General features: G+C 35.2%; 2 protein-coding genes across 3 annotated transcripts; one reads left to right on the forward strand and one right to left on the reverse strand.

Moving 5' to 3' along the window:
• The first annotated feature begins 402 nt into the window (after window positions 1-402).
• Window positions 403-10,927, forward strand: LOC110168883 (G1/S-specific cyclin-E2-like). The gene is made up of 12 exons (XM_020934374.2): window positions 403-464; window positions 1,622-1,653; window positions 1,733-1,790; window positions 2,499-2,546; window positions 2,628-2,755; window positions 3,994-4,114; window positions 4,610-4,756; window positions 6,172-6,267; window positions 6,759-6,893; window positions 7,798-7,909; window positions 8,644-8,801; window positions 9,854-10,927. The coding sequence occupies exons 2-12, from the start codon at window positions 1,640-1,642 to the stop codon at window positions 9,875-9,877; spliced, it is 1,041 nt and encodes a 346-aa protein (XP_020790033.1). The 5' UTR covers window positions 403-464; window positions 1,622-1,639; the 3' UTR covers window positions 9,878-10,927.
• Window positions 10,547-22,463, reverse strand: ints8 (integrator complex subunit 8). Of its 2 annotated transcripts, none has more exons than XM_055157508.1 (28): window positions 22,344-22,463; window positions 21,483-21,618; window positions 21,227-21,401; window positions 20,351-20,491; window positions 19,867-19,938; window positions 19,594-19,645; window positions 19,328-19,507; window positions 19,067-19,174; window positions 18,785-18,937; window positions 18,181-18,281; window positions 17,369-17,510; window positions 17,185-17,255; window positions 16,752-16,927; window positions 16,314-16,444; window positions 16,119-16,229; window positions 15,495-15,699; window positions 15,073-15,194; window positions 14,543-14,727; window positions 14,394-14,427; window positions 14,253-14,312; window positions 13,693-13,754; window positions 13,487-13,605; window positions 12,771-12,874; window positions 12,578-12,628; window positions 11,856-11,929; window positions 11,686-11,750; window positions 11,535-11,578; window positions 10,547-10,728 (listed from the first exon to the last, which is right to left on the reverse strand). In XM_055157508.1, exons 2-28 carry the CDS (start codon window positions 21,610-21,612, stop codon window positions 10,612-10,614), a joined length of 2,985 nt encoding a protein of 994 aa, XP_055013483.1. In that variant the 5' UTR covers window positions 21,613-21,618; window positions 22,344-22,463; the 3' UTR covers window positions 10,547-10,611. The 2 variants fall into 2 exon arrangements, with proteins under 2 accessions (XP_055013483.1, XP_020790034.2); XM_020934375.2 differs by having other exon boundaries at window positions 22,401-22,455.
• Window positions 22,464-22,849: the final 386 nt, after the last annotated feature.

Genomic DNA, 22,849 nt, shown 5'->3' on the forward strand with positions numbered 1-22,849 from the left:
AAATAAATCTCTGTAATTATTGTTATGATTTTTTTTATTTATTTTTTTTATTAAGACTGTTGGCGCATACTCCCAATGTTTAAAAGCATGCTGGATGGAGATTATGCTACATTTTATTTCCAAATATATAGAATAAACGGTGTTAAATGACTCTGGTCTTCACTATCAGGAGACTAGAGTAGATTTTGCGTTATTTAGCATTATGACAAATTCCCTAATCTAATTTACAAAACAAATTTACACTAAAGTTTAGTTAAAATGTTAAAATAAAGACAATCAAATAATTATAACAGCGAATAAGTGAAGTGCAAAACATAAACTCATAAAAACGCACAAAATTCATAAACATACCTTATTTTACGCGCGGCTTGTCGGGGCTGGTCGTACGCATGCGCAGTTCCTGTCTGTGGTTCTTTATTTGGCGGCAGCGGCATCTCCAAACTTCAGGACTCACAACAGCGGAGGTGAGGAGCAAAACTGGGCTTTGTAGCATTTAAAGGGCTTTTATTCTCACTTTTATTGCACATATCGGTCTGCTGTAGCGTTATATTAGCGGATTAGCCATAGGTTTGTGCAAAGATAATATAGTTGAGTGGTTATTTCTAGTGATGCTTGGCTGCTTCATTTATATTCTGCAACTTTTGGATTAAGTTTTACTAAAATGTATAATTTGAGTAGTATTTTGTGAGTATGTAATGTGTGGTTGCTTTTCTTCAGACTCATCTTGCTATAGTTCATAAATGCTTTGTTATAATTAGAAATATGCACATGTGTAGTGGACTTAAAGGTGCATTGTGTAACTTTTTTGGTGGAGGGTCTGTCAAATGCTTTTCTCCCCCAAATGTTTGTCTTTGTCTGGAATGTTTCACAGTATGGTGTTAAAAGTTTCTATCTTCATGTAGACCAAACCAGACCAAGTTACAGGTCAGATCTGTGGAGAGATGACCCTGCTCACTAGGGGTGTGCAAAAATATCAAAATATTGATATATCGAATAGTTTAATGTGATGATACAGTATCGATATCGGGGGCTGCTGTATCGATATATCTCCAAGAGTATTTTTTGGTATATTTTGTTTATTTATTTTGTTACAGTGCTACAGTTTTGTTGCTTGTTTAGTGGAAGGAAACTTGTTTATGCAACATATTTGACATTTTCACTATTTGATGAGTAAAATGTGTTTGTGTTTCATAAGAACTTTGCACAAGAGGTTTAACAAAGGTTTAACAAAGACTTTTAGTATCACAGCCATGATTTAGCCTTTATTTTTTATTGAACTGTATTAAATCGATTTGAACTATATCGTATCAAATCAAAAGTGCACTGTATCGGGGTATGTATCATAACGGCAACTTCTTAATGATACCCAGCCCTACTGCTCACAGTCAGAATGCCTGTTTTACTAGGGATTTTTGAGCTATAAAACCACCTGTAACTGAATAAATGTAAGGTAGAGCTGCTTAATGTCATACTGTGAAAGATTTCCTGCAGAGGAATGACATATCCATAGAAAAAAAACAGGTAACAGACCCCCAACCAAAAAGTTACATAGTGCACAGAGTCATAATATGTGATATTTATGCTTTAACTTCTTTGCTGTTGCTGTGCTTTGTTTTTGCAGGTCACAGTAGTGGAAAGAATGACAAAACACAGGCAAGTCATTCAAGGTCACCCCAAATATGTACAGCTACTCGTATGTATTGTGAATTTGATGGGAACTTGTTTTTTTCAGCAGTCGTCAGCAAAAACGTTCTGAAAAAGTGTCAACACACAAAGCCAAAGCTGTGAAGGTAAAATTACAATGTTTACAAATGTATTTACAAATAATAGTAAATAAATAGTAAAAAGAAAAAAGGACCTAGATATACAAAATTAAGAAATGAAAGTGAAGAATTTGCCTTTGTGTGCTCTTCATATATCTGCCAACTCAACATATTTTCATAAAAACAAGTTGTGCACATGAATTCACATTAATGTATGGGGAGGCCTGTCACGATAATACATTTTTAAGTTCAATATATATTGCTGAAGTAAATATAGAAGATAAGCAAAAATATTGAAACTAATTTATGCCACCAACACGATAACGATAAGAGCAGATTTAAACCACAAAAAACTATTCAGAATGAAACACTTTAGTACTCAGTTTGCATTTGTAATGACTCATAGAAGTTATTGATTCTAAATCTTATTATATAGTCAGAAAATAAACACAAATTTAGTGCAAAGAAAATTTCACATGATAAATATTGATCCCAAAAAATGTTGTTCCGGCTTTTATATATTGAAAGATGAGTTGATATCGGAATTATCTTGAGAGGGCTACGTATTTATTCTATGAATTGGATTAAATCGCATGTTAGACCTTCAACATTAAACAACATTAAAACTATACTGTGTTTCTGACAAGAGAATTGGATAAAAAAAGGTTTATTTCAATAGAATTATGCAAAATGTACTTTTTAAGCAAATTATAATTCCACTAATATGTTTTGTAGAGTAATAAGAAAAAGTCCCAGTCTTCTTCAAACCCACAGTATGAAAAGGTATTTGTTATCAGTTGGACATGTCTCTTTTGTTTGTTGTTTTTTATAAAAATGTAGTGTTTAAAATGTTGTACTTTTCAGAGCACCGTGATTCTTGAAGGTGTCGATGTCCCTTGTGTCCTTGTTTCGTCTCCAAAGAAACAGAATCATGTTTCAGAGGCAAATCACACGGAGGTTTCTTCCACACAAACTCCTCAGTCCAATCCTGTGTAAGTATTATGTAGTTAATTTCTTCAGTCCTGTTTTTTTATTGTGTAGTTAATTTCTTTAAATCTACAAAATTTTAAAATGCATTTGTCTCACCCTGCTGTGGTCTCCCTCGAGGATTGGGACAAACTTTACTTTAGGGGGGCGGATGTATTCAGTTGAAATCTCACCCTACTGATAAGAGGGTAAGATTTCAACTGAACACCCACCCGCCTAAAGTAAAGTTTGTCTCACCCTGCTGTGATCTCCCTCGAGGGTTTTTCTGGGGTCTAATTGGGACAAACTTTACTTCAGGGAGGTGGTTGTATTTGGTTGAAATCTTATTAAATGCTATTATTGTGAGATGAAAACCTCACAATTTACAATGATTCACAATTATTAACACCACAATGAAACAACAACCGTGGAATTCTTAATTCACTTTCATTACAGTTTAACATTGGCTCACACCAGACTGAGGTGTGTGTCTCTCTAAAGTGAGTTCTAAACACTATCAGTTTGTTATGGGTCTTGCTGAAAGGGAACAGAGAATGCAGAACATCATGACGACTATTTGAATATGATCAGTCAAAGCTTCACAACAGCGGAACAAGCTGAAAAATCTGACTTTTGTTAAATCCAGTTCAGAGAAAAGTACAGACAGCTTCCCTCTCCATAAATGCTCAAAGCGCTTAACCTTCTGCATGTTTGTCAAGTCAAGTCAAGTTAGTGTGATGTAAATGCAGGGTTCCCACGGTCATGGACATTCTGGAAAAGTCATGGAAATGAAAATGTAATTTTCCAGGCCTAGAAAAGTCATGCAATTTTAGTATCTTTTTTGCGCGACTACACCGTTCTGTTATCATTAGGCTATTATGATTATTTCCGAACATTTGCACCTTTTGTTTAAAAGAGACGGCAATAAATGCAGTGACAGTATTTGACAGTAAATATATATATATAATCCCAAACCATAAGGTGAGTGGAAAGGGTTAACATTTCATATTTAGGCATAAAAGTATAGGTGATTCTACACATGTAGGTGCCATAAAGTCATGGAAAATTCACTTTAGGTCATGAAAAAGTCATGGAAAATTTCTGGAATTTTGTCAGTGAAAAAGAGGTGGAATCCTGTGGAAAAAAAAGCACTTAACATTTAGAGCTACATTTTTGGATTTGATGATTGCATTTTTCCCCATACTGCTCAAACTCAATTTTAGACACCATTTTATGCTGACTGTCTTTCTCCTCTGTTGCTCAGATGGGGTCCCTGTAACGTTTGGGTGAAGACTGCTGGTCATAAAAAGAGCAAATGTTTCCAGCTCAAACATCCCAGAGTCAACCCCAACACGAGATCCATCCTGATCGACTGGCTAATGGAGGTACGTGTTCACAGAAATACATTAATAATACTCTAATTACCCCAAAGAATAATGAATAATGAATGTATCAATAGTTTAAAAAGCTTTTATTTCATCTGACTCTGTAATTTGTGGTAGGTTTCTTTTTACCCCTCCTGGCAACTCAAAAACCCATATTGCGCCATTTTCTGATCTATGTTTATAATGTTGAGTTGTGTTTTGTTTCATTCACACGCTCAACTCAGAAACCCTTCCTCTCTCAAAGAAAAAAACACTTTGTTCTACTTTATTGATGTCATGTGGTAATAGAACAAGTGCTTTGCTGTGTTTTAAACTTAAACTTAAGAACTAAACACTCAAAGTTTAGAGTCAGTTTTGTATAATATATGGGTTCTTGAATGAAATAAGCAATTGACCAAAAAGCAGTTTAGTTTTAATGAGATAGCTCTGTCTCTCTCTGATTTTGTATACGTTTATTTTTTTTTATATATATAAATATTTCTTTTCTCTGCTCAGGTGAGTGAGGCGTACACTCTACACAGACAGACCTTTTATTTGGCGCAGGATTATTTCGACCGCTTCATGTTGACGCAGAAAAACATCGAGAAGAATCTTGTGCAGCTCATTGGGGTCACCTGCCTCTTCATCGCCGCAAAGATGGAGGTGAGCTGAAGAATGGAAATTATGATGAGTCTATAAACGGCAATGCAGTGACAATGTTCCACTGGTGCCACCATAGACTGTAGAAAGAAGTGGACTAAACTAACGGAGTATGACGTCATCCATAGCACTTGACTCCAGGCAAATTAACTCGAGGCTAGCCAAGATCCATATTAAGAACGGACAAAATTGCTAAATAAAATCACAAGGATCATGTAGAACAGGTTAATACGAACATGTTAAGACCAAAATGACGAGGCTCACAGCAGCAGCTACAGAGAGACAATATTCAATGTTAAGTCTTATCGGAGCCAGAGTTGATGGGCCGGAAGTGTCTCCATGCTCATTTCCTTTTTGAACACTTCCTTTTTGAACACTGTGGCTATCGGGTTAGCTATGTCTATTTATATAAACAGTCTACGAGTCCCATGTGCAACTTAGATTAGAAGACCAAGTCAAGTTTTCTATTTGTTCATTTTTTGGCATACATTTTGACCATACGCATTCCACTAATCACAGCAGAGAAAGGCGTCCTTAATTATTCAAATGTTTTGCAGGATTAAATTGTCAAATTAAAATATTTATCATAATTTGTATCCTGTAGAGGTGGAATAACAATTAATTTTAATAGTTCAAGTGCTTTTGAAAGACTTAGCAATACAAAATGACAAACAAATCCAACATTGTAATAATTGTATAACTGTAAAATAATGGTACAAACATTACACAGAGATGGGCAGATCATTACAGATATTATGAATGTTGTTGAATATTGAGTATTTTGTTTATTTTAAAAAATGTTGCAAAAAGAACCGATTAAAAATAGGGAAGTTGTAAACCTCCAAATAAGGGCGTGACCTGATATTTCTTCACTTCAGGCTAATTGTAACTGATACTTTCACAACAGGTTTTAGCACATTTCTGTTGGGTTAGGGTTTTGTTGGGGACATAGTATTGACACTCTGCAGCTGATGCCATCAACTTTACCCGTAATGTAGACTCATTCGTTACTCTGTTCAATAGGATAACTTTTTTTTTTCTTTTTTAATAGTGGGAAATTTGTTATATACTGCATATTACCAGTCAAAAGTTTCATTCAGTGTTTTGTTTCTTTTTTCTTACTACTTTCTACATTTGATATACACACAGACGACATGAAATATATGAAGTAAGATGTATGGAATTATTAAGTAAAGAAAAAAAGTTGCTGCTAAATATTTTTTGACAAAGCAAAAGGTATAAATATTTAACTTTTTTTTTTTGCTACATAAATCCATATGTCATATATTTCATGTCTTCTGTTTGTATATCAAATAAAAATAAATAAATAAATAACTAAATGGTAAAACAGAAAAACAAACACTGAATGAACTTTTGACCTGTCGTGTATATTATGTTATTTATGTTCTGTGTTTTAGGAAGCCTGCCCTCCCAAACTCTCCCAAATGGCTTATGTTACTGCTGAAACCTACTACGAAGACGAGATTCTTGAAATGGAGATGCTCATTTTGAATGTAATACTTACTTTTTAACCTGCTTGTTATAGGTTAATCCTGTTTTGTTTCCTAGTTTAGGTTATCTTGTCTATATTTTTTAGACCACATTTATTATTCTACCTTTTGTTACCTCCATAACCTTTGCTGAGCTGGGTCGTGACACCGTCATGCCAATCGCTATTTCATCTTTGCACTTTTTTGTTTGTTCTTACTCACCACTTGTTTATAGCTGAGATATATTTGTATTACTATATTTCTATATTTAGTTTCTAATTGTGCATATACATTTATATAATCATGCCTTTTTGACACGAGTCTCTTGCTATTTTTGCTATTTATTTTGAATATTTATATTTCTGCCCTTTGTTATTTCATTATATTATATTGTGATGTGTGAGCTGCTGTGTCCAAATAATTTCTCTTGTGGATCAGTAAAGTTTGTCTAAGTCTAAATATTTTATTCATGAAGATTTTGCCTTTATGAATTTACCATATTATATTTTTCTCAGGCCTTAGAGTGGAATCTCTCCCCAGAAACGGCAGTCTCGTGGCTCCAGCTTTATTTCCAAATGGTTTCTATGAACCCAAACTCAGATCTGATGGAGCCACAGTTCCCCCAGGACACATATGTGCAAATGACAAAGGTCTGTTACAAAATGGTTTATTTCTTGAGACAATAGTGGCCCCAGTTGGTCAAAACCGTCTATTTATCTATTGATATGATGATATAGCTCAATAAGATAAGAGAGCATAATGAAAAAGAAACTTGAAACTAAACATTATTACATTATTAAAATTAATACATTATTTTCTGATCTACTGTATGTTATAATTTTGTTTTCTCATCAAAAACAGACCTGGAGTTGTGTTTTGGTTCATTCACACATGTTTAACACACAAACACTGGATATTTAGACTGAGTTCTTCTCTTAAATGAAAAACACTGTTCCACTTTTAATACAGAAAGTGCTCCATTGTGTTTTTAAACTCCATACACCTTCACTAGAATCAGTCGGATAATTTCACCCCTTGCATTGCCGATCTAAACTAAAGGTAGAAGGAGCTGTTAACTTACAAACAACCACTTCATGACATCACAAGGTGGAACAGAGCATTTTAAGCTTTGGAGATATAGAGAAACTTGAACATGTGTGAATGAAACAAAACACAACTTCAGGAAGTAACCGTATTATAACATAACTTAAAGCTCACAAGACTGCAATTTTGCGTAATATAGGAATAGAGTAAAGACACAAAAGGCATCAAATGAATAAAAAAATGGCACAAGGCAAGTAAAGGAAAAACTATGAGGCTACAACACTCTTATATACAACAAGTAAACACGACTGATTACAGTACTGCATATGGGCAACTAAAGAACAAATTGCCAAGTGATTTCAGTGTCATTAACATTTTTTTAAGAACTGTGGTTTCTTCTAAAAATGTTACTAGATATGGGAAGCAAAATGTATAATTTATTGTTCTCCTTGTATTTATGCATTCATATTTTTAAACATTCTCATTCTTATCTTTTTTTTTCCCCCACAGCTTTTAGATTTGTGCATCATCGACATAAACTCTATGGACTTTGAGTACAGAGTTTTAGCTGCTTCTGTTTTATGTAATTTTGTGCCGCAATCCGCTGTGGAAAAGGTTTCAGGTAAGGGCCTGGATAATTTTTGTCAGTACTTTTTACGTTTGAACTAATTTGGTTGCCGTGTATATCTTTTGTATTATGTTTTTCTTTTTAACTATGGACAGAGTAATATTTGTGTCTGAAATAAAGAATACATTTTTAAAATGCACCATTGTTCACATAAGATAATGTTGAAATGCTGAACATGGTAGGTGTATAAAATGATGTGATTATTTATTTTGGGGTTAAAGAGCTCATATTAAATTATTTTCTAATCTACGTTGTGTTTCCTCACCAAAACAGACCTGGAGTTGTGTTTTGTTTGATTCACACATGTTTAACACACAAACTGCATATATTTAGTTCTTTTCTCAAACTGAAAACTCTCTATTACACCTTGTGATGTCATGGGGTAATACAGGAAGTGCTCCACTGTGTTTTTAAACTTCATATGCCTTCACTAGAATTATCTGGATGATTTCGACCCTGGAATTGCCAATTTCTATAGAACTAAAGGTAAAGATAGCTTGTAACTTGAAAACTACCGCTTCATCACATCACAAGGTGCAACAGAGCATTTTGAGGTTTGGACATTATAGAGACTAATAAAGGATTACTCAAATATGTGTGATTGAAACAAAACACAACTCCAGGTGTGTTTTTGAAAATGTAAATGATGATATGGCTAAAAGCTCACAAGAGTCAGTTTTGCACAATATAGGATCTTTAATTCTTTACATTTTTGGCGTTTGATTCAGGTTTGTCCAAAGACGTTCTCCAGCCCTGTTTGAAGTGGATGGCTCCTTTTATGAAGGCAGCTCAACTCTTTGGTAAAGTTCCACTGAAGGACTTTAAAAATGTGAAGCCAGAGGACAGACACAACATCCAGACACACACAGACTACCTGGGCATGCAGGTGAGTGAACGCTTCCTCTATAAGTTAATGTCAGCAACCAAATGCTGTAGATCACACTTCAGACATTTGAATTTGACCAATATTCCTCCTGACTATGACTTGTTGTATTAATACAGGTAAGATTCCTGTCCAGACATAGACTACATTTTAAATAACTTAGTGAATAACTTAATTGAATCTCAATGATGATTTTTAATTCCAACACCTCATTCCAGTTGTTTTAAACCTATAATATATAAACTAATACCTAAACCCCATCAACCATATATTGAGAATGAGAAAAAAGGTTTTAGTTATTTTTAAAACATTAAGAGCACAGGCTATATATCCTCCATTTAAAACTCCAATTTATGTGTATCTTTTGGAGAAAAAAAACAAAAAAAAAAAGGCTAAGTAAACTAATGACAAATAAATATATAATGACAAATCTTTTTGGGAATTTTTTTATTTTTCATTTTTGGTTATTTCTATTATGATTTCATTAATGTTACATGTTTCATTGTATAAGAATGTAAATCTCTTACTTGCCCAAAATAAATACATAAATAAAATGACCATTAAATAAACTAAACTAAACTAAACTGTCTGACCTGGTAATTGGTGAAAGTTTTTTTATTATTCAGTGTAGGAATTTCAAAAATATATTTCTACAGACTTACAAAATTACCAATTGAGCTAAACCCATACCCACTGTATAAATGGACATAGACCCCCTACCAGCCTTGTTCCAAATGGGAAGTGAGCACGGGCACGCTTCTGGCTCCAATTCACTTTGTATTGAGAAAACGTGGCCCATCTCTCTGTAACTGCTGCTGTCATGCTCGTCATTTTGGTCTTAAAATGTTCATATTAACCCGCACTACATGATCCTGGTGTTTTTATTTTGTTAATTTGTCTTTAAATAAATTCCCAGATAAATTCCCATTTATTATTATTATTAATTTGTCACTCATTCAGTTCACTTTTTTTATAGTCTATGGCTAAACCTGATAATGAATAAGTTGTATACACTCTTATGTCTAATGTGCCATTTGTCCCACTTTATTTTCCAGATGATCGCATGTAAAGACCAGTAAAAAAATGTCTTAACTCTCCCAAACCGCTCAGAGAAAATGCACTGAAAATGAACAACCAACAAAGTATCACAGGACTGATAAAAGGAAGCAACGCCAAACCTGAACTTGATGTGAAACCTTTTTTTTTTTATTGTGACCAAAGACTTTTTGCTGCTTTAGTAAAAATGTATTTGTGTGTTAAATGTGCAATGTTCCTATCAGATGTTCTTGGTTTCAGGGTGATTTGAATTGTAGTTTTAAATAATTTTAACAGTGTATATAGATAGATTTTCTCCTAATTATGTGCATTGTCTTAAAGGTGCTTTGTGTAACTTTTCGCCATGTAGATATTATTGCTTTGTCTGGAATGTTTCACAATATGGCATTAAACCTTTCTATCTTCACGGACAACAAACCAGACTAAAGTACAAGGTCAGATCTGTGGAGAGGCAAACCCGCTCACAGTATGTTTTTGTAGGTATTTTTAAGCTATAAAATCACTTGTAATTGAGTAAATGTAAAGTAGATACTGTGGAACATTCCAGACAGAAAAATGACACCCCCATAGAAACAAGCAGGTGATGGACTCTCCTCCAGCAAAGTTACACAATGCACCTTTTAAAATAGTGCGCTGTAATGAAATAACTCAGGGTATTAATTGCTTTTTGAAATGAAACAAATGTACTGCTGTATTTATAAAAGAGGTTTATTTTATAACACAAAATAAATGTACATCTTTTTTTTTTTTTTTTTTTTTAGAAATACAGTTTGGCCATGGCTTGTAAAAAACGCTTTTTCCTCTTCTGAGCAGCCAGTTGTAGCACCTCCTCAGGGTTACTGGTGTTAAGCTCACTCTGTCCAATTGCTTTGACCTGGAATAAAGGGAAAATGTAAAGAAACTACAAAAACGTGTCTTTAGGATCCGTCAGTTTGAGATTTGTCCAAAAGGCAGGTACATTTTCTGAAGCTATACAGGGTATTGAATTGCCAAGGTTATAACTGTAAGGTTTATCTTTTTTTTTTTGTGGATAAATCTACTTCAGTGTAATAAATATTCATAATAAGCATTAATTCATGTTGCTCGTTTGTTAAAAGTACAAAAACTATTTAATTTCAAGGACTTATAACGGAGATCAGAGCATAGTGTAATATAATATTTCCTCACCACAAACAGACCTGGAGTTGTGTTTTGTTTCATTCACACATGTTTAACACACAAACCTTGCACACCAAGTCTGAGTTCTCTCAAAAAGAAAACACTGTCCCACCTTGTGATGTCAGGAGGTAATACAGGAAGTGCTCCAGATAATTTCAGCCCTGGAATCTACTGAAATTGAAAACTACTGCTTCATGACATCAAAAGGTGAAACAGAGCTTTTTGAGCTTTGAAGATGTAGACAGACTAATAATAAAGTATTACTTAAATGTGTGAAAGAAACAAAACTCTACAGGTCTGTTTTTGAGGAGGTAACAGAATTTAAACATGGCTTATATCTCACATGAGTCAATTTTACGTAATGGCTTCTTAATCCAAACAATTTGCCATTTCAAAGATGAGGTTTTCTCATGAATTTCCATATTTAGTGGACAACAAATTATATTGGACTTATGATCAAAATATCAAGAATAGTTAACCAACCAAGCCAAAATTAAACATGATTAAGAAAGATTTGCTTACTGCAATCTGTCTCTTCTCAGCCTCTCCTCGTTTGTGGTGGATGTCTTCAGTACAAGTCAAAGATCAGAACATCTAAAAATTTCCCCATTAAAAACTTTTGTACTTCTGGTGATTTTTATGTATTTTATAGAACTTGAACTTTAAAGGATACGTGTGAGGTATTCCAAGATGGTGACGTCCCAGATGTAGTCGTAAAAAGAATCCATGGCATCGTGACTGAAAAGATAAAAAGAAATTTCAGTGTACAAGTTGTAAATAATAAAAGTAAAAGTTGGGGGGGGTGAAAGGACAGAGAAAGTTTAATTATAATTTTAGCTTTACCTGTTTTGTTCCTGAAGAGCTTTGAATGCCGTCATGTAGTCCACTTCTCTCAGAAACTGGCACAAAACAGCCACCTGTGAAAAACATTGATCAAATTATCAGTGGTGTGAGAAGTACTTAATTGTATTACTTAAGTAAAAGTACAAATACTGGAGCAAAAAAATAGTAAGTAAAATTACCACATGAAAAAAATCTACTTATGTATTTACTCTATGTACCTGTTTAAAAGTGGACTTAAAGAGTAAAAAGTATATATTATAGTATTTCACACAGATTTCCAGATCTAATAAAGTGTTGATGTACTGTGATAAAGATTTGTGCTGAATTTTGTTCAATAGAAACAATTGAATCAGTATTTTTTTTACTACCTGTTTTTATTTGTATATTATTGTTTTCTCAAAATATGAACATACTAAAACTAAACCCAGCCTTTTCAGCAGGTCTCAAACTATAATAAAAAAAACATTTACTTTTCAGTCCGGTTCAAAACTGTAGTGGAGGAGAAAGTACAGACACCTGCTCTCAGATGTAGTGAAATAAAAGTGAAAAGTACTTCCATTTTAAAATGTACTTAAGTAAAGTACAGATACCTAAAATCTTTACTTAAGTACAGTACTTTACTACTTTTACTTTGTTGCATTTTACCACTGGAATATATCCATTAAAGTACAAGCAACACAAAATCTAGGACATGATGGGCAACAGTTTGTGAATCGTAATACCTGTGTGTGACAATTCATCATCGAACAGCACTTTATCATCCTTTTCAACACCTGACAAAACAAGTAATAGTGACAAACGTAAATATTGTGAAATCAAACAGGTATATTTTTGAATGGCAGACTTGCACATGCACAAAACGATTTGTTACATACTTAACAAATGCAAAAGGTAAGTTTGAAATATGTTTTTCACCTGATCTGTGTAGATGTCAGGTGGAACAGGTTTTGTGAAGAAATCAGAGGACACAGCTCCAGCCTGAAGATAGAAGTTCAGAGCAGCCGAGTACTGATTTGTCACTGTAACAGGAAATAACAAAATGGAGATGACAAAGCAGATATACAGGAGGCAAAAGGTGAAATACAAAGCCTTGAAACCCAGTTAAGTTTAAAATATGTTGTTTAATTATGAATTAAACTGTGTTGTCATCTGAAAATAATAGGTTGAATTTCTAATCAGGATCAGAAAATGACAATGGGGGCATTTCCGACTCCACTGACTCTCGTTTCAATTGACTTTATATTGAAAAACTGTCACCCCTCTCTCTGTAACTTCTGCAGTGAGCCTTGTCATTTAGGTCTTAAAATGTTCATATTAACCAGCTCTATATGATCCTGGTGTGTTTATTGTGCTATTTTGTCCATAAATAAACTCCTATTCCTATAACCACTGCATTGTGAGCTTCATTTGACTGGAACACCCTCACTTAGTCCATTTCTTTATACAGTTTATGGTCTCCACTGACATCACTTACACATCAGTATTCAGCAGCTGTAAATGTCTAGCAAAAAGACACATGAGCAGTATGTGCTTGTTTAAGGTGAGATTGGACCACCAACAGAAGCCGCTTTAGAGTCAGTATTGCCTAATTTTGCATCTCCAGAGGTTGTAGAGAATATAGGAACTCTCACCAAAGTAAATATCGGCCTGTGTGATGAGCCACGACTGATTATTGGGGTTTAGAGTGAGAGCGTAGGACACCAGCTCCTTCACTGTAACAGCCACCGCCTCTACATCTACAGCCTGGATACTGAAAAACACAACACAAAATATAAAAGTTGAAAAGAGTAGAATCACACAGAAAATGTTTTATCTTCTTATGGTTTCTTCAACTTACTTTGCCAGTGTGGACGGCCATATGGAGAGGTGTTCAGCGGTCACCTCATTCACAATATCGTCCTGGAAAAATATATGCAAAAGGATTAGTTTTTATGTTAATTTAAAGGTGAACTATGCAACTTTGGGGTGAGGGGTCTCAAATTGTTTTAAAGAAAATTTAAATGTATTTTTTTTATCTGTGAATGGAGCAGCATTTATAAGATGAATTTTCTTCCTGTTCCTTTTGTATATGTGGCAAAAACAAGGCAAATAATTGAGAACTGAGAACAAATAATAAATGTTCTCCTTAAATTAATGCCAACAAAATAATAGCATGAGCAATAAATACATTTTAAAAACTCTTATCCATCATGCATTTATTCATTTAGATGTGACCTGTAACACAACCTGGTGGCATCAACTTGTTTCTGTGGAGTTACACAAGTTCAATGCCAAATTATAGCTTCCAGGCAAAGTAGTAATATCTCCATGGAGACAAGCAGATAGTAGACCCTCTACCAGAAAAGTTGCACAATGCACCTTTAAGTACTTCATCAAGATTCTGTTTTTTTTACCTACCCGGACAATACTGTGGAGTCTAACAAACAGAGAAATGAGTGTTGTCAGCACTAGTGGTTCCTGGAAAAATAAATAAATACATTAGAAATGAAAAGTTCAGAGATTGTGATGGTCACTTATTTTATCAAATATTGGACTCACCCGAAGTTTCTTGATAAATGTGATGAATTTATTCCTGAAAGAAAACAACACAAAGGCAGGATAAGTTAGAACGAGGCACTGATCGATTGAAACAGTGAAACAAAAACACCAAAAAAGTTACAAAATGAACTTTTAAAAATAGACAATACCTCTGTAGGATGCCCATGGAAGACTCTCTGTGTTTGATGAGCCCCACTCTTCCGTCGCTGCTGCGTTTGTGTTGGACTGAGACACTGCAGATCTGGACCACAGCCTCCCACAGCTCTTTGGCCGTGCGCCTGCTCTCCTTCGGCCCGGGGAGCTCTTTACACGTGGATGCAAGCAACTGACCCAACTACAACAACACACAAACAACATACAGTTTAAGAAGTCAGATTTTACATATGATGATTTAACATATTATGTAAAAGCTGCCACTACATGACATCACAAGGGGGAACAGAGCTTTGGAGATGCAGACAAACTAATAATAAAGGATTAATAAAGTAATTTTTCAACAATAAAAACGCAATTGAAAACTCTGCTGCTTATTACAGTGAAATACCACTATAAAGGGGCTAGATTTCCCAGTTCTGTAGTTTTGAACAGGGGGTCTGAAGTCAGAAAAAAGCATAATATGTCTCCTTTAACACTGGATAATTAAGAACATGAAAGTATTTCCAGTAGCAGTTATGTTTACCTTAATATAGGGGTTGTTCATGACCAAAGATTGCGGCACTTGCAGAGTTAAATAATCATTTTCTCTCCAGTTCAACATGAAGGCGACGCACTCCTCTCCAACCACCTGACGCAGCGGCAGATCTGTGAAACATGGACAAAATTTAATACATTTATTAGAACTGGTGTGAAATGCCAAAAATAATTATCTTATTTCCAGTCTTAGTGCCAGAGGTTTTTTAATGCTATAAATAAACAAAAATATACTTCTGATACATGAGGCCTATGTTTTTGCACATGTGGAATATTAATTTAATTTGAATGTATCATTTGTACAAGTAGTGCAAGTCATCACAGTAACTTTTTATAGTGAATGAGTGTTAGACTTACAATTTACTGCTAAATGTTGAAGAAAAAAATACAAATATACTAAGCTCTAATTACCATGAATCCTCATCTCCAGGTATCCTCTGACCCTGCTGACCAGGTCTGGGGGCGGCCGCTCCCTGCTGCCCTCTGCTGCCTGCGTCTCGTGAGCACGCACGTCCAGCAGAAGCATCTCATTGAGCATCACCTGCCTCAGTTTAGGAGAAAACTCAGTGACCAGCTCCAAGCAGGCCGAGAACAGCTGACGCGCATGAGCAAAGTCCTGAGAGGAGGAAAAAGGAAACTCATGTATATACAATAAAGTGTCTTGGATAACACCTTTTAAGATAACACCACTTATATCAATTATTTTTATATCAGTTTTAAAACAAAAATAATATATTATATTGTAAGCCTTCAATCACCATCATAATCTTCCTTTGGTTAAAAAAAGTATTTTAAAAAAGTGGCAAAAATAAACACATCAACTTTCCAGTTTTAAGATGACCACTGCCACATGTGCCAAAGTGACCCCAAACTAAAACACTTTTGACAATAAAAAACTGTACCAGTATACAAAAAGTTACAGTGAAGGTCTTGTCATATAGGGAGAAATTAAAACACAATGTTTAGTTTATTCAAATCATAAAATGGTTAAAATGGTTATGTATAAATGTGTACAACATTGATCAATCTTCTGACCTTTATGAAGATGCAGTGCAGCCCTTTGGCCATGAGGATGTAGACCAGGTCCTTGGTCAGACTGTCTTTGATGCCTAGAATCACATTGATGTAATCTGAAGGAACCTCCCACTGAAACACACAAAACTGAATTGTTACAAACTCTGACACCAACATAAAACTATGTAGCTCTGCATGAGTGGTGTAAGTCCGTGCCTTGCTGTTGACTCTCCAGTAGGGGCGCTCTGACATCCCATGGAGCTCGATGAGGATCTGTCTGATTCTGCGTGGCTCCAGAGACAGAATGAGCTGCTGCTCCAGCTGCCCAATGTTCACTGAAGCTGAGGCTGACGAGAAACACAAAAGGTGCTGAAAATATCACTTCATACCCTTGTTTGGAATTTTCTTTTTTATGTTATTTTTAACAATCTTTATAGACAATATAAATGAGTATTGTTATTTTGCATATCTTCAAAACAACAATTGTGATATTATCAATTTTCTGGTTATTCTGCAAACCCTTTAGATTTGTCAAAACATGTTCTGAAACATGTGATCTGTTTTTCTTTTAGTTTTGTGTCAATTCTTCTGGATGCATTTAAAATGTGAATTTTGAACAAATCTGATCTTGCTTTCCAGATCCTTCAGCCGTACCTGGGATGTCGTAGAAGGAGGGGAGGGGTTTGGCACTCAGATTGACCGTGGCAGATCTCTTCCTCATCTGCTCCACCAGGACTTTCCTCTGATCATCACTGAGAAGCTCCACGAACAGTTTATGAGACGAGACCGAGAAGACCAGAGACAGGTCTTGCAAACTCTCACACAGAGTCCTGGAAAAAACAAGGAATCATGTCAAGAAAATACATCAATTACTACCGATATTCACTGATATGGACAAATGGCCGCTAAACTATTCTACTAAGAACTGCCTCTATCTAAGGATAAATCAGACTGTAAAAAGAAGTGGACAAAGTTCCTGAAAGCAGCAGCTTTCAGGTTAGCTATGTCCATTTATACACAGTCTGTGGTTTGTCCTGCATGTTGGTTTTGTAATAAAAGAGTTGTGTATTGACACCAACTAGTTTACCTCAACAGATTCCCCATGTTTGTTCTGTATGTTTCAGACGGGTTGTTCTTTTCCAATGATCTTGTGCAAACCTGCAAAAACACAAGCATTCTCATTTCAAACTAAATTAAAAAAATGTTTATCAGACAAGCGATTTCACCACACGTGATTCAGTATTTATTAGATATTAGTTAAATTGTGTTACCTCTAAAATGAAGTCCACCATTCGTTTGCTGGGCCTCAGGAGCAGCTGGTGAAACCTCACACTGAGCACTTCTCCCTCTAAAGTGTCTCTCACAGCGTTACACACACACAGCTTCTGACAGACCTCCTCCAAACCAGACTCCCTACAAGTACACACAAAAATGTAACTATGGGTAAAACTACAGTCTATGCCCAGGTTTTGTTTAAGGTACACTGTGTAACTTCTCTGCTGGAGGGTCTGTCATCTGCTCGTCTCCATGGAGATGCGCAAAGAATGTTCCAGAGTATGGCCATAAACTTATGAATCTCCATGAAGACTTGCAAGTCAAATTACAGGTTAGATTTGTGGAGCAGCGACCCCACTCACAGGAAGAATTTGTTTTTTTTAAGATATTTTTGAGCAATAAATAATAGCTGTAGTTGAATAAATGCAAGACAGATTAGTTTAATATCATACTGTGGACAATTTAAGATGAAGCATTAACATCTCCATGGAAACAAACAGATTGCGGACCCTTTCCAGAAAATGTACACGTTTAAACTTGGTGAAGTTTATGATCATTCAAATTCATGAACAGAAAATTACAGTGTCTTAAAAAAAATTAAATGCCTACAAACAACAAAAAATATTTCCATGAAGAAAGGTATTTGAATGGCCTTCCACCAGAAAAGTTAAACAGCGCACCTTTAACACCTAAACTTTGATTTTACACCTTCTTTAACCATCCATCATAACTCTTGCAATTACACCCACGCAGCAGTGCATACCTCTATTCATGTCAGTATTTTACTGTTTAAACGTTCAGTCCTCACCCTTGTTGAACTTTGTACATAAACTCTCTGAGGACAGATCTCCTGAAGTGAGTGGGCAGACTGTGGCTGATGTTGTCTTTGATGAACGCCTCAATCACAGCCTGAAAACATTTAAACCAGATTAGTTCACAGATCACTGAACATTTTTCGGTTGCCTCAGCAAAACATACCCAGAGTTGTGTTTTGTTTTATTCAAATAACTTAATCAAAAAACCCTTTATTATTAGTCTCTCTACATCTCCAAAGCTCAAAACACTCTGTTCCACCTTGTGATGTCATGTAGCGGTACTTTTCAAGTTAACAGCTACTTTTTTAGTTCAGTAGTTATTGGCAGTTGCAGAGCTGAAATGATTGTAGTGAAGGTGTATAGAGTGTAAAAAACAGTAGAGCACTTCCTGTATTACCACATGACATCACAAGGGTAGAGTAGAGTCCTTTTTTTCCTTTTGAGAGAAGAACTCAGCCTAAATATGCAGGATTTGTGTGTTAAACATGTGAATGAAACAAAATCAAACTCCGGGTATGTTTTTAATGAGGAAACAACATTATAACATACTGTAGATTAGAAAATAGTGTAATACGGCTCCTTTAAATCTGCCCTGACCTGATAGTTGTGTGCTCGGATGAGGCTGTTGATCTGGTTGTATGGGGTCGTCTGAGAGTCCGAGGGGTCACTGTCTCCGGTCAGGGCTCTGCATGCATTCCAGTATCCGGTCAGTCTCTTCTCATCCAAATGCACATGAACAGGAGAAACCAGCTGAAAGAGGAGCAATAACAAACTCAATATAATGTCCTGGGTATTATAATTTTAAAGCCACTAAATAAACTGTCAGCAAATAAACCATTAAGAGTAGATGCAAAAGTGTATATAAAACATGTACTCAACCTTCTTGAGCAGTTCTTTAGTTTGTCTGAAGTGATCTCTGGCTTTCACATAGGCGGGCTGGTCTGTGCTTCCTTGTTGGAAGAAAATGCCTCCCAAATCATAATGGACCTAAAAGAGAGAAAGCAAGTCAATTATAATAACATGTTTTCACTAATATCGATAAACTAAAGACAATCCTTATCAGTGAAACAAATAAGGATGTAACTTTTACTAACATCAATACATTTACAATACATAGTGTGTATCCTCCTGTGGTCTGACCTGACAGTGGAGTTCGTCAGCGCTGATGCGGAGTCCGGCCGTAGATGACTCAGTTTCCCCATTTGCTGCAGCATCTGAGGCCAGCAGCTCAAGAGTCCTCATGGTGTGAACATAAAAATCCTTCTTCAGGCACAGTGCCCCCTCAAGGACACTAATTGAGTCTGCAGACTGCTCTTTCAGCTACAGAGAGCAAATGAAATACAGTTGGTTGGTATTAGTTGGTAGTAATGATATTGTTGTGTTGTAGCATTGTAGGTTTCACTGACCACAGTCAAAATGTTTTCAGTCATTTCCTTCTCTTGTTGCACAATACTCAACCTAGAAAGATACAAAATGGGGAATAAGTCTGTTACTAGACTTGGGGGCAACAAACACGCAAATAGCAATAACTATAAAAAAATATTTGAAATGATCACGCTTATAACTTTAGTCTAATTCACAACACTGAAATAGACAAAAGTATGGACCATATAGATTATATTTTAAATTGATTTAAAACAATGCTGTCAATCCCACAGTTGATTTTAGACATTACTCACATGTTCATTTGATGTGGTCCGGGTTTGGTTTGTTTTTCTGGAAAACTACTGAGGACAATAGTTCTGATAGCCCTATAAAATAATCATAAAAGTATGTTAGTAATTTGCAGATAAAAACGTAAATGTGCATTATGTAACTTTCTGGTTGGTGGTTCATCACTTGCTTGTTTCTATGAATATGTCACTGCTCTGCCTGGAATGTTCTGCAGTATGACATTAAACAGTTTATTAAATTACAGGTCGTTTTAAAGGTCAAAAATATCTAGAAAAGCATGTCATCTGACTGTGAGTGGGGTTGCCTTTCCAAAGATCTGACCTGGTCTGGTTTGGTCTCCATGAAAAAAAGGTTGAATACCGTACTGTGAAACACTCCAGTCAAAGTAATAACATTTCCATGGAGAAAAGCATTTGACGAGCCCTTCACCAGAAAAGTTACACAATGCACCTTTAAATAGAACTGGAATGAAATAACATAATTCCTGACCAGCGGTTATAAATAATGACAGCCATGGCGGTGGTGGGGGGCAGAGTGGACAGCTCCAGGTCGACGTGTTTCACTCCTGGAGGCACTTTGCTCACACACAGCAGCTCATTCAGCAGCATGTTCAGCACAGGAATGGTCAATCTGAGAAAAACAGATCAAACTATTTACTGATAGTATTGTCACCATACTAAAATCCTTCATACTCAATAATGGTTCTGATACCACCATGATAATAAAATACACTCTTTATTTAGATAATAAAATGTGCATTCAGTGATCCAAGTATATTCCCACAGTGGTCCATGGGCATATATACTAGTCTTTGTGCTCTTATACGTGTTCTGATACATCTTAAGATGATTTTAAAGCTATTCGGGAAAGGTTAATGTCTGTCCCTGGAATTATTTTAATATTGATACCTGCTCAAATGTGTATCTTGTCTCGATACTAGTTTTAGTATTACTTAGTATCTGATTTTCGATACTTTTGACAACACTTACTGATGATCATCAAAAGACAAATAAACAGGGGTACCGGTAAATAGGGTTGGATGATATTAGTAAAATAATTGCAATATTTCTGACAACCATTGTGATTAGATAACAAAAATCATTTCAGAGCATTTCATTATTAAAAGGAATGATTTGCTGAGGTCCACAAAAGGTTCAGTATTCCTTTTTATAAGCTATAATGTATTAATCTTGTTAAAGCAATAATTTAATTTTATAATAATTTAATAATGTATTTATATTGATGTTTTCTTCTATGAAACACCAAACACTATCAATGGAACACAAGTTTTTGAAGATACTATATCTCATAATTCAGACTTTTCACAGGGATGTTATGTAAGTTTCACAAACAATAATATATTACCCTTTCTCAAGAACATCCAGGTCCCACTTCATATACGCTGCCACCTTCAGAGCGAGCAGTTTGAGGGTGCGGTTTCTCCTGTTGTCCACTGGAGGCTGGACCTGGTTCTGTTCATTCACTGACGGCTTCGAGGCCTGCTCCAAAAACTGCACGATCAGCTGAACTGGAGGAGGATCTAAAGAAAGGAAAATACTCCCTTAATCAAGGTGCAAAAGATTAATTACATCAGCATAATATATTTGAAAAGACGAGTAACCTGGGTTTTGCTTCTGAAGATGTTTCTCCAGTAAAGTCCCATCCAACAGAAACTCAAACCACGACGTTTGGAGAGGCGTACTGGGCCGACTGTTCACCGCAGCCACACGATCAGCTGCCTCGGCACTCATCCTCCCCTAAACACAAGAAATAACACATCATGATGCAAACCGTGAAATAATTTTAAATACAAATATTATTTTTTATTTGAACTTGTACATGTATATAATTATCCATTATTTGACACTAGACTCTTTTTATGTTTGCTACTTATTTTGAATGTATTATTACCATTTATATTTTTACTCTGTTATTATAATATATTGTGATGTGAGAGCTATTGTGTCCAAACAGTTTCCCTTGTGGATCAATAAAGATTGTCTATGTCTAAGTCAAAATAAGATACAACAAATTGACTTTGCACATTCTCTCTTTTTTTGTTGTTTTATTCATATTAATTTATTTCCTGGGCATATTTTGCCAGTAAAGCCATAAATAACACCAATTTATAGAAACCATGTATATTATCTGCAGTTAAAATTCCACTTGTATGTATTTTATGAGGATTTTACAAGGACTACAAAAGAACCACTTTGGGCATTTATCAAATAGCATATGTCTAAAGTGTGATTGATTGCTTTGAATATCACCTTAGGACATCACCAGAAGGGCGATGTTTGTCTCTGTACATCTGTACTTAACCAAAATATATTCGACTTTTATGTTTTCTCCATCAGCTCTAACACACCTCTCCCATCCGCTCAGTTTTCCCTGATGCTAACCAAAACAAAGCTAATATTTCAAGGTATCCGCCTCACACCACGGCACTATACTGCACAAATAAGTAACAGGACATCCTTACCTTTATTCAAACGTAAAAACACCAATATAAAAAGACGATAAAAACAAATAAACCTACATTTATCGGGGGCTACAGAAACATATTCGTGCTCACATATTTCATTCTGCGGCTCATTCTGCCCCGTGTTTCCGGTTCCGGTCCGTCGTCAAGGAAACGCAATGGACGCCAATTTTGCGTTTTTATGCTTTAATTTTATATATTTTAATGCTTCTATTACTTTTGGTTATATACTTAAATAGAATAGACATAAGTAAAAAAAAATAATAAAATAGGACTTTATTTTTACTTTAATATTATTAGTGGTAAGTCTTATTTGATGAGAAATGTTTTTTTTTTTTTTGTTTGTTTGTATTTTTCAATTGAAATGAATACACTTTCACATTTCATTTAATAATAATAATAATAATAATTTAAAAAAATCTATTCTGCTTATTTCTCAACACTTTTCAACTTTTTTTTTTTACATAATTAGAAAGGAACACATTAGAAGTAGATACAATACTAGT

This window comes from Boleophthalmus pectinirostris, unplaced genomic scaffold, assembly GCF_026225935.1.
Source record: "Boleophthalmus pectinirostris isolate CB_2022bp ecotype Guang Dong unplaced genomic scaffold, ASM2622593v1 HiC_scaffold_21, whole genome shotgun sequence".
Lineage (NCBI taxonomy): Eukaryota > Metazoa > Chordata > Actinopteri > Gobiiformes > Gobiidae > Boleophthalmus > Boleophthalmus pectinirostris.

Bases quoted from the DNA above. Each gene is read 5' to 3' on its own strand.
- LOC110168883 (XM_020934374.2), top strand. The intron at 4,757-6,171 runs GTGAGCTGAAGA...TCTGTGTTTTAG, and splicing joins TCATCGCCGCAAAGATGGAG to GAAGCCTGCCCTCCCAAACT. The intron at 6,894-7,797 runs GTCTGTTACAAA...TTTCCCCCACAG, and splicing joins CATATGTGCAAATGACAAAG to CTTTTAGATTTGTGCATCAT.
- ints8 (XM_055157508.1), bottom strand. From the start codon at position 21,612: ATGAGTGCCGAGGCAGCTGATCGTGTGGCTGCGGTGAACAGTCGGCCC. The intron at 19,508-19,593 runs GTCAGTGAAACC...TGCTCTCTGTAG, and splicing joins CTGAAAACATTTTGACTGTG to CTGAAAGAGCAGTCTGCAGA. The intron at 14,313-14,393 runs GTGAGTCCAATA...TTATTTTTCCAG, and splicing joins CATTTATCAAGAAACTTCGG to GAACCACTAGTGCTGACAAC.